Source organism: Corythoichthys intestinalis, chromosome 1 (assembly GCF_030265065.1).
Source record: "Corythoichthys intestinalis isolate RoL2023-P3 chromosome 1, ASM3026506v1, whole genome shotgun sequence".
Taxonomy (NCBI): domain Eukaryota; kingdom Metazoa; phylum Chordata; class Actinopteri; order Syngnathiformes; family Syngnathidae; genus Corythoichthys; species Corythoichthys intestinalis.
This window is the reverse complement of record NC_080395.1, coordinates 36,622,492-36,636,620: the sequence shown is the minus strand read 5'-3', so window position 1 is coordinate 36,636,620 and position 14,129 is coordinate 36,622,492. Positions and strand designations below refer to the sequence as shown.

At 39.2% G+C, this 14,129-nt stretch overlaps 1 protein-coding gene across 1 annotated transcript in view; it reads right to left on the bottom strand.

Annotated features, from left to right (window-relative positions):
• The window catches only part of greb1 (growth regulating estrogen receptor binding 1), a 45,998-nt gene that overhangs the window by 15,971 nt on the left and 15,898 nt on the right, over nucleotides 1-14,129 (bottom strand). The window contains exons 7-16 of the mRNA XM_057851865.1: nucleotides 12,843-12,974; nucleotides 8,501-8,653; nucleotides 8,310-8,432; nucleotides 8,056-8,241; nucleotides 7,078-7,214; nucleotides 6,727-6,997; nucleotides 4,863-4,991; nucleotides 4,547-4,717; nucleotides 4,267-4,464; nucleotides 4,008-4,191 (exon numbers count right to left, since the gene is read on the bottom strand). Of these exons, the coding sequence (XP_057707848.1) occupies nucleotides 4,008-4,191; nucleotides 4,267-4,464; nucleotides 4,547-4,717; nucleotides 4,863-4,991; nucleotides 6,727-6,997; nucleotides 7,078-7,214; nucleotides 8,056-8,241; nucleotides 8,310-8,432; nucleotides 8,501-8,653; nucleotides 12,843-12,974 (1,684 nt within the window). The remainder of the gene's footprint in view (nucleotides 1-4,007; nucleotides 4,192-4,266; nucleotides 4,465-4,546; nucleotides 4,718-4,862; nucleotides 4,992-6,726; nucleotides 6,998-7,077; nucleotides 7,215-8,055; nucleotides 8,242-8,309; nucleotides 8,433-8,500; nucleotides 8,654-12,842; nucleotides 12,975-14,129) is intronic.

Below are 14,129 nucleotides of genomic sequence, written 5' to 3'. Positions count from 1 at the left end.
AATTCCCCACATACAGTGCCCTCCAAAATTATTGGCACCCCTGAAAAAGATGTGTTTTCTCATCTGAACAAAGCACACACTGGGACCGTGTGTATTTTTGTGTGAGACCAAGATTGAGCTTTTTGGCAACAAACACTAAGTGGGTCTGGCGTGCCATGAAAGATGCGCATGCTGAAAAGCACCTCATACCCACTGTGAAGTATGGGGGTGGGTCAGTGATGATGTGGGGCTGTTTCGCTTCCAAAGGCCCTGAGAACCTTGTTAGGGTGCATGGCATCATGAATGCTTTGAAATACCAGGACATTTTAAATCAAAATCTGTTGCCCTCTGCCCAAAAGCTGAAGATGGGTCGTTACTGGGTCTTTCAGCAAGACAATGACCCTAAACATATGGCCAAATCTACACAGAAATGGTTCACCAGACACAAAATCAAGCTCCTCCCATGGCCATATCAGTCCCCAGACCTTGTTTTGTTGGCAAAAGGGGGTTGTACAAAGTATTAACACAGGGGTGGTAATAATTGTGACACACATTATTTGATGTCAAATAATTTTTTCTTTATGTGGGATTTTTTCTCCACTGAATGAATGCACTTGTATTGAAGGTTGGATTAGGTCCCATATTATTTGAATAAAAAAAAATATTAGAAGCTAAAAAACACACATCTTTTTCAGGGGTGCCAATAATTATGGAGGGCACTGTACCATCACGATCGGTGCAATACAATTTCAAAGACTTGAGCAACCGAAAACTGCTTGGAAAGATCAGCTCTACAGCAAAATATGCATGGGCAGACTAGGAAGATAATAAAGAAAAGCAGGGAGAAGAATAAAACAGGGATGAGGAAGAAAAGTGAGGACTAAAGTGACTTTTTTTTTTTTGTTAAAGCAACACTAGGAAACTTTTCATACTTTATCAAATATTTTCAAAGCATTTGTGGTATTATGTCGACTGACAACTAGCTGAATGACACCACTTTTATATCTTGAGGGGGAATTCGATTTTTTGTCATATCTGTTTTTTTGGTGTGCCCGTTCAGATTGCCTTTGTCCATTGAGACCATTCAAGTATTACGCATGCGCACTAATTCGCAGTCCGACACGCGCTGAACAAGACGACCCGCATGCGCAGAAGCATCAAAACAAATGACACACGTCATCCGTCATTCCAGGGATATCATATTTTGCTTTTCAAAAGGAGGACACAAATAACAGACATAAATAATCCCCGTTTAGGCTGATATTCAAAGTTTATATGGATCGATAGCATGCACGCACGGTCCGTGCACGTCACACACACATAGGGGCAGTTTGCCCCGACCTCGGCCGTGTAGGCAATGTTGAAATATTGCTCACTTGGAGCAGAGTGAAAACTGAGCATTCTCAGGCTTATCCTCAACCCATTTTTATTTTTTATGACTGTTGTCAAGCCCAGCCCTTCCCCAAATGCCGTGTGTACTGCAAGCTAGGTGCTAATAACGCACAGCGGCACCGCTACGGTAAGCGTCTCTCTCGCTATTTGATGACGTAATTGCTGCATGAAATCCGATTTGGGAGAGTGGACAGTACAGACCGCCGCGACAGTCTGGAAAAATGTGGCCCAGATCGGATTTGAACCACATACGAAAGTGACCCAGATCGGATTTGAAATGGTCCAGTTCTATGCGACTTGTCACGTTCAAACCGTCAAGTTAATGCCTTACTCGAGTCGGAAAAACACGAAAAAATCGGATTCGTGCATTAAGACCTGTAGTATGAACGTAGCCTAATTAACTTTGAGGAGGGTGCAGGAACCCTGCCACACAAAAAAACTACAAATGTGCTGACTGCATACGTCCCTTCCACCTTTCCCCATTCATTATAAAGACAGAAGTAGCCACACTATGCCACACAGTTGCTAACCGTCATATGCTATTGTTTAGCCAGAACTAGATTCATTACCTTATTACCAGTGTTGTTAATCTTACTTTAAAAAAGTAATTAATTACAGTTACAAATTAATTCTCCCAAAAAGTAATTGTGTTAGTAACTCAGTTACCTGAATGTAAGCGTAATTAGTTACTTGACAAAGTAACTGGTGATAATTTTCATGCCCCCCCCCCCCCCCCCCAAAAAAAAAAATTAATTAATTTAAAAAAAAAGTTTTTGGGACAATTGGCCCTAGCCCAATTCTTTGCCCTAAACTTAACTAGACACAGGGGTATTGCGGATATTGCGATAATGAGATAGTAACCTTTGCTATGTGTGGAAGTCATTTAATGTTTTGAATCAACCGTTAAAGTTGTTAAAATTGCTCCCGTTATTGCATTAGTTCCCTTCCGTTTATTTTCGACATGTGTAAGTTTTAAAACTGTTTCATCATTTAAAGATAGATTTAAGGTAAATTTTGCTGATTTAGGAGCATTTTAGATAAAAAGTGACTTAGGTTCGCTCAGAAGGTTCTCTACAACAGAGCCTTCATGAGAAGTCTACTGCTTTAAGATGGCGGCTGTTTACTAAGGCATCTAGTTCTTTATTATATATGTTGCTAATGCCGCCGTGTCTGTCATTTGCATCTAGTTCTGTATATATGTGATATCTACCGAAACATCATGTAGGCGTACTTTGTAGGCTATCGGCTACAGTCAGGTATTATTGGAGCCACCTAGCATAGTAGCATCGCGTTTGCAAAGGCGTCACACACCCTTGCCTCCTCCACACTCCTGCTCTGCTCTCTCGTCTCCGTGAGTCCGTCTTTTTCCAGACTTTTCTCGCGTCAGTCAACAAACATCGTAACCATAGTAACGCACGCCTTTCCCGCCTCAGTAACGGTAACGGCGCTGCCAAGATAAAAAAAGTAATTCATTAGATTACTCACTACTGAAGAAAATAACGCAGTTAGTAACGCTGTTATATTCTAACGCCGTTATTAACAACATTGCTTATTACTATCATCCCTCACACAGCGGCTGGAAACAGAAATGTTATTTAATCCATCTGCAGACGACTGGGAGATTGATTTATGATTCATTGATGATTTTATAACAGTGTGGGAGTGTATTGGTCATCATGGGAAACACAGCGCTGGTCCTCATGGGAAACGGAGTCTTCCTTAAGGCAAAACACTACCACTTTTGTCCACCAGCATTGCTAAAATCGACCAAAACTGAGAAGCTACGAAGTGTTTCTTTAAATGAGTATTTTTGTTAGTTTACTGTCTGATTTACATTATTTCACTGAAAAGAAAAAAAAAAGTTTTTTATTATAGCTGGATTTTCTACAAAAGAGGTATTATTTAGAACATTGCTTCAGATTATTTATTTATTTGTACAGTAAGAATTGAAAAGACAGCTATTACTTGTTCAAGGATGATCTGCTTATACAGAAGAGGCATTTTTTTTTTTTTTTTTTAAATCGTTACTTCATTCCAGTTTTTTTTTTTTTATATTATTATTTTAGGAATAATAAAGCTTGTTGAGTAACCTCTAATAGTTTGAATTATTCTTTGTTTATACAGTATAGCTATTATTTTGTTATAAAATTACATTTTCTATCCATACGGAGGAGCCATACTTGAAATCAATTAAAGTGATGCGGCATCTATGAGTGAGCTTCGAGTATAATTTAAGTATCTCGAGACCGGGACGCGTGTCCTCTTTTTTGGAAATCACAATATGGTCACCCTACTTAAATATATCAATACGTTTGTCCTCTTGGTCGGCAGTTACAGCTAGCTAAAGAGCTAGCTTCTATATGCCTGAGAAAAAGCTAACATCAGAACAGATTTGCAACGCTTTTACGTTACAAATTCAAATATTGTAAATATCAAATAAATCGTGATACAATGTGTAATGTTGTTTTGTAAGCTGAGCTAATCAAAGCTTTGATAGTAATCTATTATAGATGAATTTTAGCAGATACCAGATAGTGAATGTTTATTTTTTAAATCTTTTGATGCCCAAATCTCTTCTAATTCTGGAATGACCAATGTTTTTAATTCTACTCTACTCATGTTTTCACCTCACAGACCTGCTGATATCCCAGTGGGCATGGTCATGGACCAGGATGTAAAGCGTGTATGAGTTGCTGTGTGCTTCCTGAATGAGACTGTCGACTCGCACTTGAGCGCCTTGATCCATCTTGACCACATAGCGCTCAGCTTCCCTCTGAGACACGCACTCTTGTTCCACACTTCCGAGTTCCTGAAGAACCCCTAAAATCCAAAGTTCAAGTCAACAAGTGGCTACACAGTAAAAAGAGGGCTGGAAGACAAAGTGTGGAAACAAACCAGAACTCCACAGGTGGAGTACAGTCTGTTGAAATGTGACTTCAGAGGGAGGGACCAGGATGAGGAAGCTGACCCTGTCAAAGGACACAAGGTCCAGGTTCTGTGTACTGGAGTCTGCTATGGCGCAAACATGAGACAGCAGTTTTCTTGCTACTGCCAACTGGATGGGCCGAATATCACGCCACTCCACAGAGTACTCTACATGTACACATAGGCGTTTAAATGGTAATTAAATTCACAAAACAATACAAGAACTGAGTAATGTGTCCATCTGTGTCACCTGAACATGTTTCCTTCGGAGTCAGAGCTCTCTCTTTAGGACTGTGTGAGTCTTTTGGACTGGGTGTGTTTTTCACACTCTTTTCCTCTGTTGATTCCTGACTGCTGGATAAGGGAGAAGGTTCGCTGCTGTCCAAGGTTGCGCTGTCCAGGAGGGAATCCATATCACCATCTACGATTCAGAAAGTTAGATGCTGATGTTCAATATTCCTCATCTACTCCCGAGGTGGGAGTCGTACAAATTGTGACAGAACAGAACATACGTAACAGAAACACAACAGAGACTAAGACATTCCAAAGAATGGAGTCAAGCACACCTTGTCCAAGGGAGCTGCAGAACTGAATGAGCTCCTGGGCTTCACCTGAGGAAAGCTGGTGGTTGATTTCTCTCAAGCCCTCATTGGGAGAAAACATATTCTCGGCCAATGAGCGACACTGGTGTTTACCTGAACCCCAAAACACACAAATACAGGTAACCCTTTATAGGGTGTCTATTTTCAGTAATTGAAAAAAAAAAAAAAATCACATAAACCCATAAATACCTGGCATCCACGTAGTAGAAATTATATTTTACATTTCAGATAAACAACATTAGGAACATTGGGTATACAAGTGTGACCTAATTAAGTCAGAATGTGATGTAAACATACAGTATGCGTATGCCGGGTCTCAATAATAATTAAGTTAATAATTATTGATCATTATTGTATTTTTTAAATACTATTTTTTTTTACATTTTATTTAAACTTAAATAATAAAACCAAAATTAAACATATTACTATTATTCTAAATTTCACAGAATTTAAATTATTCCTTGCCATAAAAACAACAAATGTCCAATTGATTTAAACTTGGAAGATTGGCTGTGAATGCACATGTTTCATTGTCACCAGCGTTTCTCAGTCAAAACGGATTCGACATCTAGCGCTGTCACATAAGCGGATTTTAAGGGGGGCAGGCCCCCCGGTGGCCGAAAAGTGTCATTGCATTTAATTGACTTTCCTATATACAGTGTATAAAAGTTGTAAAGCAATAAAACTGCAACAAAAATGAATGAAATGAACGAAAAATTTTTTTTTAATAATGGGTCAAAATTATTTTTCGAACAGATCATGTGACTAGCAACTTAGTCATTTGCTTTGCATATAAATTAAAAAAAAAAAAAATTCAAATGATTTTTTTTTTCTTTGATTGAAATGTTTTTTCTTGATTGAAGCAACTTTTCTTGGGATTAAATGATTTAGACACAAATGTCCTACCCATAATATGGCCCAAACACAAAAAGGATTGCTTCAATCAAACAAAACGTTTTCGATGAAAAATTAAGTGTTCAAACGCGAATTTTTCAATCTCAAATATTTTTTCGCATTCAAAAACTTTTGCCATCATTGACATTTTTCCTGTTTTGACTGAAGTGATTTTTCTTTTTGAAAAAAAAAATTTTTTTTGAGCAACTTATTTTTTGATTGAATAATGACAAAAATGTCCTAGCGAAAATGTGGCCCAAACACAAATCAACATTACTTCAATCAAAAAAGTTGCTTCAATCAAAAAACGACTTCAATAAAAAGAAAAAAAAAATCAAAAAAAAAAATCAAAGAAAAATAGTTTTCTCATGCATTATTTTGGGTTTCTAATTTATTTTTGCATTCAAACACTTTTTTTTTTTTTGATTGACCTGACTTTTTTGGGGGGGGGTTGAAAATATATATTTTGACTGAAGCAACTTTTTATTTTATTTTTTAATTTTTTTTATTGAAACAACTTTTTTTTGATTGAATAATAAAGACACAAATCTACTTCCATATTGCTCCGCCCAGGGGATACAATTTTTGACTGGGGTAACTACATTGGCACGACACCGGCGGGCGTACCGTATTCAATGAATGATGATCTTGGCAAAAAGTATTGCCTAAGCAGTCTGATTTAGAATTCCCCTCAAGAATGATGGGAAACAAAAAACACTCTTCTTTGTCAAGTTATTATTATAAATATTCTTGTAAGTTAACTTTATTGCTGACACTGCGTTTCGGGTCATCAACATGTTGTGCCGCCCCTGCCCCAAAAGTCAAACTCGGCCTATGCGCTGTCAATGGCAGTCAATGAGTCAAATGAGCACCCTATGAAGGATTAATATCGCTTTTCATTCTTACAAAATCCTATAATGACACAAACTCCCACCTGTGACGACCACGCAAGACTGCGTTTCGTGGCCGGACGCAGTCACAATGACTACAATGTAGTTGGTGTTTTCGAACCTTCCCTCCATCAACTTGCTAAACATCTGCTGAAGGCCTTGAGCCAAAGACCCCAATTGCTCCCCCAAAACCACCACCCCCTCTCCGCAGGACGACGCAGCCAGCTGGGCGAGCCAAGGAAGCTGGCTGGGGGTCAGAGGCTGCTGTGGTGCCAAGCCAAGATGCTGAGGGAGCCCGGGAAGGCTTGGTGGTGCCTGGAGACCCCGAAAATGCAGATTTAGATGCAGAGTATTTTATGGAATTTTCCAAAAATACCACAATATAAGAATTTAACCTCAATTCCGTAGTGCCTCCCTTGGGAGGCTTGTGTTTGTGTCTGTTGATTCTGTCTGATTTCACTGAGGTGGGACTCCCTCCATGATCTCATGAATATCTGCTCCAAATCCTCAATCAAAGGCACCTGGTCCGGGCCTTGAAAAAGTTGGGGAGAAATCAGACAACGTAATTCATCTGTGATCAAATTTCTTTTTCGTTTTAAAATATTTTAAAATTAATTTGTTAATTAAAAAAAAAAAAAGAAAAACATTAAATATTCACTTTTTATTATTAAAAAAATCTACTTCTTTAATCAACAAAAGATAAGCAAATTTACTTCTCATTTTTATTTATTGATGTTAAAAGGGAAAAGTTATAAATATTCCTTTTATACATTGTCATTTTTGTTGTTTTGTTTTTAAGTTAAAAAAGAAAAACGAAGAAAAACACTGAGTATTCTCTTTTAATATTTTAAATTAGTAACAAATGCAAATTTATTTATTTTGAAATATCACAGTAAAAACTCTCTTGTTTAAATTTATTTCTCATTTGTATGTTTTCAATTAAAAACAAAAAGTAGAAAAAAACAGTAAATATTCTTTTTTGTATCTTTTTTTTTAACATACCTCTATTGTTTTTTATTTGACTTTAACAGTAAACAATTTCTAATTCAACCTTTCTACTGTTTCAAAAGCTGTAATGTTATTTTATAAATTCAGTCATTGGCTGCCATTGATGGCGATAGACATGCAATTTTTTTTTTTTACTGGGAGAGGTGGAAACGATCATTCGCTGCCAACCACTCCCAGTCATTTGGATGTCTATCGCCGTTTATGGCCCTAAACATGATCAATTATTAACTTACACTAATAAAATGACAGCATGCCATCTAGTGGCCATTAACAACAACAAACGGAATATTTTATACTGTGTATATTTTTGTGCATCCACTCTGCTTTGTGAACATTCTGTTTTATTTCCAGTGTGTGACACTGACCTAGCTGAACAAGGTAGTAGACAGTGAGAAGAATCTGCATCTCAGTTGACAATGGCTGAATGGGCGAGGGCCCATAGTGTTGGTAGACTCTGGGGAGGGTCTGTGAGCTCAAATAGCAACTCTGCAGAAGAGAGCTGACGAGAACTTCAGTAAAATTGCCGGTCAGCTGAGGGAGAGGGCCGTGACCTGTTCCCAGGAGAGGTTTTATTTTAGCAAAAACATTATTGATTTCAAGTATCATTAATGTATTTGACCTTTAAAGATGACAGGTTGTAGTCCACAAGTGTGTAACAGCTGATCAGGCACAGCTACAGACATCCCAGAGGATGAAACTGTGGTTGAGGACCTCTGTGAGCAACTCACTGTGGCAGATGCATCTGAATGTACATATGAGGGCAAAAGTATGTCAACATTTCTTTCCTCATTTCGAACATTTTTCCCTTACCTAATCTTGTTCCATTTGTAGTAACTGTTGATGAAGGCAAGCCTGATGAAGATGGTGGCGTCTTACCGGTGCTCTCTGGCAAACCATTTGCAGATGATTCAGGGGACCAACCCTTATGCCTCTTTTTGGGGGGACCAGCATTTGTTTGCGACCCTGGGGCACAAAACGTATTGTGACATCATTTAAAAACAAAGTTACAGATGTGTTAAAAAAGAAAAAAGACATGTTGGTCATTCCAGAAAGGGAGGACATTTCAGAGTCAAAAAAAATAAAAAAATAAAATAAAAAGCCTTTGCTCATCTGGTTTTGTGCTACATATTTGTCAATAATAGGTGATAAACTATGAAAGGCTTGATTAGCTCAGTATTTGACATTAATCACAGCAATAAAATTGCAAACCTGCGTTAATGTTAGCTTTTAGCAGGAGTAGCAGCTGATCTTTGTCAAAATCACACATATGAATATACAGTGCCTGCTTTAACTAAAACCACCCAAGCATTTATAGGTTTTCATATTTTAATGAGGATAGCATGCAAACAATGACAGAAAGGGGAAAAATAAGTAAGTGAATCCTCTTCCGAGGGAGACAAAAAGCAATTGGAACTGATAAGTGGTTTAAAACTGCCCTGCCCACTACAAAACACACACTGGATAAGAATTGTCTTGATAAGAAGCATTGTCTGATGTGCATAATCGCTCGGTCAAAAGAGCTGCCTGAAGACCTGCAATCAAGGATTGTTGATTTGTATAAAGCTGGGAAAGGATACAAAACATCTCTAAAAAGCTGGATGTCCATCAGTCAGTCAGAGATGTTGTCTACAAATGGACAGAGTTTGGCACTATTGCTTCTCTCTAAAGGAGTGGCTGTCCACCAAAGATGACGCCAAGATTTCAGTGCAGAATACTCAAAGAGGTAAAAAAGAACCCTAGAGTGTCTGCTAAAGACTTACAGACATCACTGGAACAGTCCGATATCTCTGGGGTGCACATAATTTTTTTGCCCAGGTTCTCAGAGGAGGACCTGGAGATGTGACTTGGTCCTCATTGAGCTTGAGAGCCGACCCGCCTGATGCGATAAATTTATGACAAGCTTTACTTAGAGCCAATTAACTTTAATTAATTACATTAACAATTAATGCTTGATTAACACCAACTGGCACAACAAAATTGCCATTACTTTGAAGTGAAATGTAAAGAAATAAAAAGCACCAATTCAAAATAAAGGGCATTATGCGGCTCCCACATTAACTCCAACCCTTTTTAAAAGTGGGATGTCCTCCTCATAAGACCTTATTGAACGTGCATGTTTAGCTTTGTAAAATGCGAGCAAAAACACGTTTGTCAGTGCATGTCGCTGTTCATTACCTTTATTCCGCCACTTGTCCATAGGGCGAGCGGGGTCCTGTTTGACATCGATAGTTTGCTTAATTGCCACATGCTCTCTGCTTTTTCGTGCTTTTCAAAGTTTGGACGGCTGAAATTCTTTGTCCCTACATAAAATGCGCTGCTCTTATCGGCGACATTGGGATTCTCACGGCACATTTTGTACCGCATTTCCGTGCGAGCATCATTTGCTTCTAGCCATGGTACCTCCTACTTTTCAGCAAAAGTGCTTTTTTTCTGTAGCTCCGGTGACGTCTCTGTCGTCTGTCTGTCTTTTGACCATGCGGACCAATTATGTGCACCCCTGACTATAGTATATGTAAAACAATGGCCAAGAATGGTGTTCATGGGAGGACTCCACTGAAGAAGCCACTGCTGTCTAAAAAATATTGTTGCTCGTTTAATGTTCGCAAAAAGGCACTTGGACACTCCACAGAAGTTTTGGCAAAATATTTGTGGACTGTTGGAACCAAAGTTGAATTGTTAGGGATTAACACACAACGTTGTGTGTGGAGGAAAAATGGAAGAGGTCACCAACATCACCACCTCATCCCCACCGTGAAGCATGGTGGAGGGAGCATCATGATTTTTGGGCTGTTTTGCTACCTGGGGGTCTGGAAAACTTGTAATCATTAATGGAGGAATGAATTAAAAAGTTTATCAGGATGTTTTGCAGGAAACCTGAGGCCATCTCAGACAGTTGAAGCTAAAAGGAGGATGGATGCTGCAAATAGACAATGATCCAAAACACAGAAGTAAATCAACTTCAGAATGGTTTCAAAGAACAAAATACACATTCTGGAGTGGCCAAGTCAAAGTCCAGACTGGAACCCCATTGAGATGCTGTGGCATGACCTCAAGACAGCGATTCATGCCAGCCATCCCAGGAATCTGACTAAGCTACAGCAGTTTGTAGAGAAGAATGGCTCAATATTAGTCCTGATCAATGTGCCAGACTGATCTGCAGCTACAGGAAGTGTCTGGTTGAAGTTATTGCTGCTAAAGGGGTGTGGGGGGGTGGGGCAGAAAATATTAAATGTGATGGTTCGCTTTCTTATTTTTCCCCTTCTGTCATTGTTTGCATACTATCCTCATTAAAATATGAAGACCTAGAAATATTTGGCCGGTTTTGGTTAAAGCAGACACTGTTTTTTTTGTTTTTTTTTATCTGTGTGATTTTGACAAAGATCAGATCACATTTGATGGTGATTTTATGCAGAAATGTGACAAATTCCAAAAGGTTCAGATACTTTTTCATACCACTGTCGCTGTCACAGCTATTTAAGAGGACAGACTTTTATGTAATTAAGTAAAGAATAAATATAAATAATTGTCTTATTCTGATTACATTCACAACAGGGTTGCATAAGGTAAAGCCAGGCATTCAATCAAAGCTAACTTTTTTTTAATTGTACCAAAATTTTTTTAAAAAAAATTAAAGTTTAGGTAATTAGAAGGGGTGGACAAGAGAAAAAATGCGTATGGAGGTACTCCAGACTTATTTGGTATTTCTTAGTGATGCACGATAATACATTTTCCAACCGATGTCGATAACCGATAATTACCTGCCCCTTCCACCCGATAACCGATAATGTCACGCCGATAATTCTATTCAAATAAGTATGTAAAATTTTAAAGTATACAAAGATAAATGTTAATGTGCAAAAATGTAATGTAGTGCTATTTTTTTCCACATCAAATGTGAACAAGTAGTAAATTCCAACAACTAAACAATGGCAATGACATTGTGTAATGGTAAGCTTTTGGCAACAATTACTTAAGGAGTTAACACCCAAGTTGCAGAAAAATGCCTTTAAAAGTAAGCCATCCCTAACATATATCACATTACTACACTGCAAAAACACCTCCTTAAAACTAGCAGAATCGGACAAAACTGTTGATTGCGCACATTTGGAGGCTAAATCAAGTACATAATTATCGGATTGCATTATCGGTTGAATTTCGTTTCATCTGGATTATCTGTGTGACGTCATTATCGGCCGATAATTATCAGTAACCGATATTATCGTGCATCTGTAGTATTTCTACAAATATTTTTCAAGCATTCTTTAGGGTTTTTAGAAATTTGGTTTTTATTTATTTAGAAACTGCATGTTTTTGGACTTAAGTATATAGATTATTTAAAAATTAAAGGCTGGGACATAAAATGTCCTCCAATTTTGGAATACTTCCCTCCTTAAATTGTAATATTGCTATCTTGGTTCAAGTTATCTTGTTAGTTGACAGCAATACTCCAGACATTTTAAATTGTTTTAGGGTGCCCCCATGCAGATGCAGTTGTATTTTATGTGTTAACATGTCTCTTCCTCCACTACTTAACCCTCTTTTAAAATGCAGTGATGAAAAAAGTCCCACTTGTTAGAGGAACCATGAAAAAACAACATCGACAGGAAGGAAGCTTTTTCATTCAGCGAGAAAATGGGAAAAAAGAAGAGCATTTTACAACCCTGTTTTATAGAGGCCACTGAGCGAGGGAGCGAGAAGAAAGCGAGAGGGAAATTTTTAGTGCCTCAAGTGTTGGCAAATGAAATCAGGCAGACAAAGGACCATCCCCGACACAATGCTGCTGGCCGTGGTTATAACACAGGGGGCTGCGCTCCACCTTCCAGAGGTGTGAACGAACCCAGGGGGTTGATGATAGCAGACACAATGGATACTCCTGATACAAGAACTTTAGAATTTCTGATGTCAAATGTATAGAATCTCACTTATGAAAATCTTAAGTTTACTAACTCATTGGCTGTTACTGACAATAATAGATGTCCGATCCTTTTGAACTGGGACATTCGCTGCCACCCTCCCAGTTCAAAAGGATTGGACGTCGATGACTGATAAACTCATTTTACTTCACAGCAGAAGGATAAAAAGAATCACGTCATTTGACGTCTATCATCGTCAATGGCAGTGATAACATTTCCCATCATGCCAAGACAAGTACCTGTAGCAGACGGTCTCCCCGGTCCTGAATGATTTGTCACCGGCTGCATCACTGAAGATGTAGCATGGATGCCATTTGTCAGTGAGTGTGACGTATCGGAGATTTGAGGAAGACCATTAGCATGAGATGCCACTGCATTAAGACAACAAGAAGTCGAAATGATTTGATTTTTTTTTTTTTTTGACTCAGCAGAGTCAGCACATTTGTAGTCTAACACTGCCACTTTAACGTGCCTATGACAGCAAAAGGCATGTTTATTTCATATTTCACATGATATTTTATGCTCCTGAATAAAATGGACCGATTGGATGTGTGTGGAAGTGATCGTTGAATTTATTCAATTTTTTGAATCCCGCGCCATTAAAATGAGAGACTTCCTGCTCAAGTCTCGGGTTGAGGATAAATGTGAATGTGACGTCACCTGGGTCAGCATCTCACAATACAGCATTGCTTTATAGCATGCTGATTGACTGCGGATTCTGCTGATTTTGTGGAATAATTCGTTTATTTTTTGCATCACGCCAGCCAAATGTACTGCAGGGTTTTGTTGCTGCACTAGGGAGAGGCCTGTGAGCCTTTTGGGTTTCAAAAAGTTCCTGTTCACCCCGAGATTGGCCAAAACAAGTCTGACAACTGTGGGACCATTGGACTTACGAGGAAATGAGTAAACATCGGGTTTTGTATTATGTCAAATACTGGGATCATGGCACACATTTTAATACCGAGGTGGCTTTAATTTTGTGGCTGACAATGCTCCTTGTGCGCCGAGAATGCCACTCGGCTGACGACTTGTCGCACCCCCCCCTTGGTCCTCTTTGCGTGCCCACCGGGAGAGCGCTATACTCGGCTTATGCTCGTGTGGTTCTCCATATCGTCCAGACTTCCAGCCCCCTCTACCCTCTTCCTGTCCCCGACAATAAACCTCAGTTTGGGCTCGGGCAGCTATCGCTCCTGCGACGTCGGCCGGTTTGTCTGGCGGTCATTCTCCAGCTGCTTCCCCGCCAAATGAGCTCTCCTGCCCGCAGCAAGGGAACGACGAGCAGTAACTTGCTCGCCGCCGGATGGATTTCCGATCGGTGAAGACAATCGACAACCCCGCCACCATGTGACATGATCCGGGGTACTTTTGTATGATTCTTCGCTTCGAAAGGCGAGAATATGACTTGGAAACGCCCCTCAGTTTGAGTTAACATGTCGGCTAGCTGTCACGCCTCCTAGTTTATTTACGCTCTCCGAAGCCGGGGCAGGGAAATGACAAAAGTCGGACTAACTTGGGTGGCATAAAAT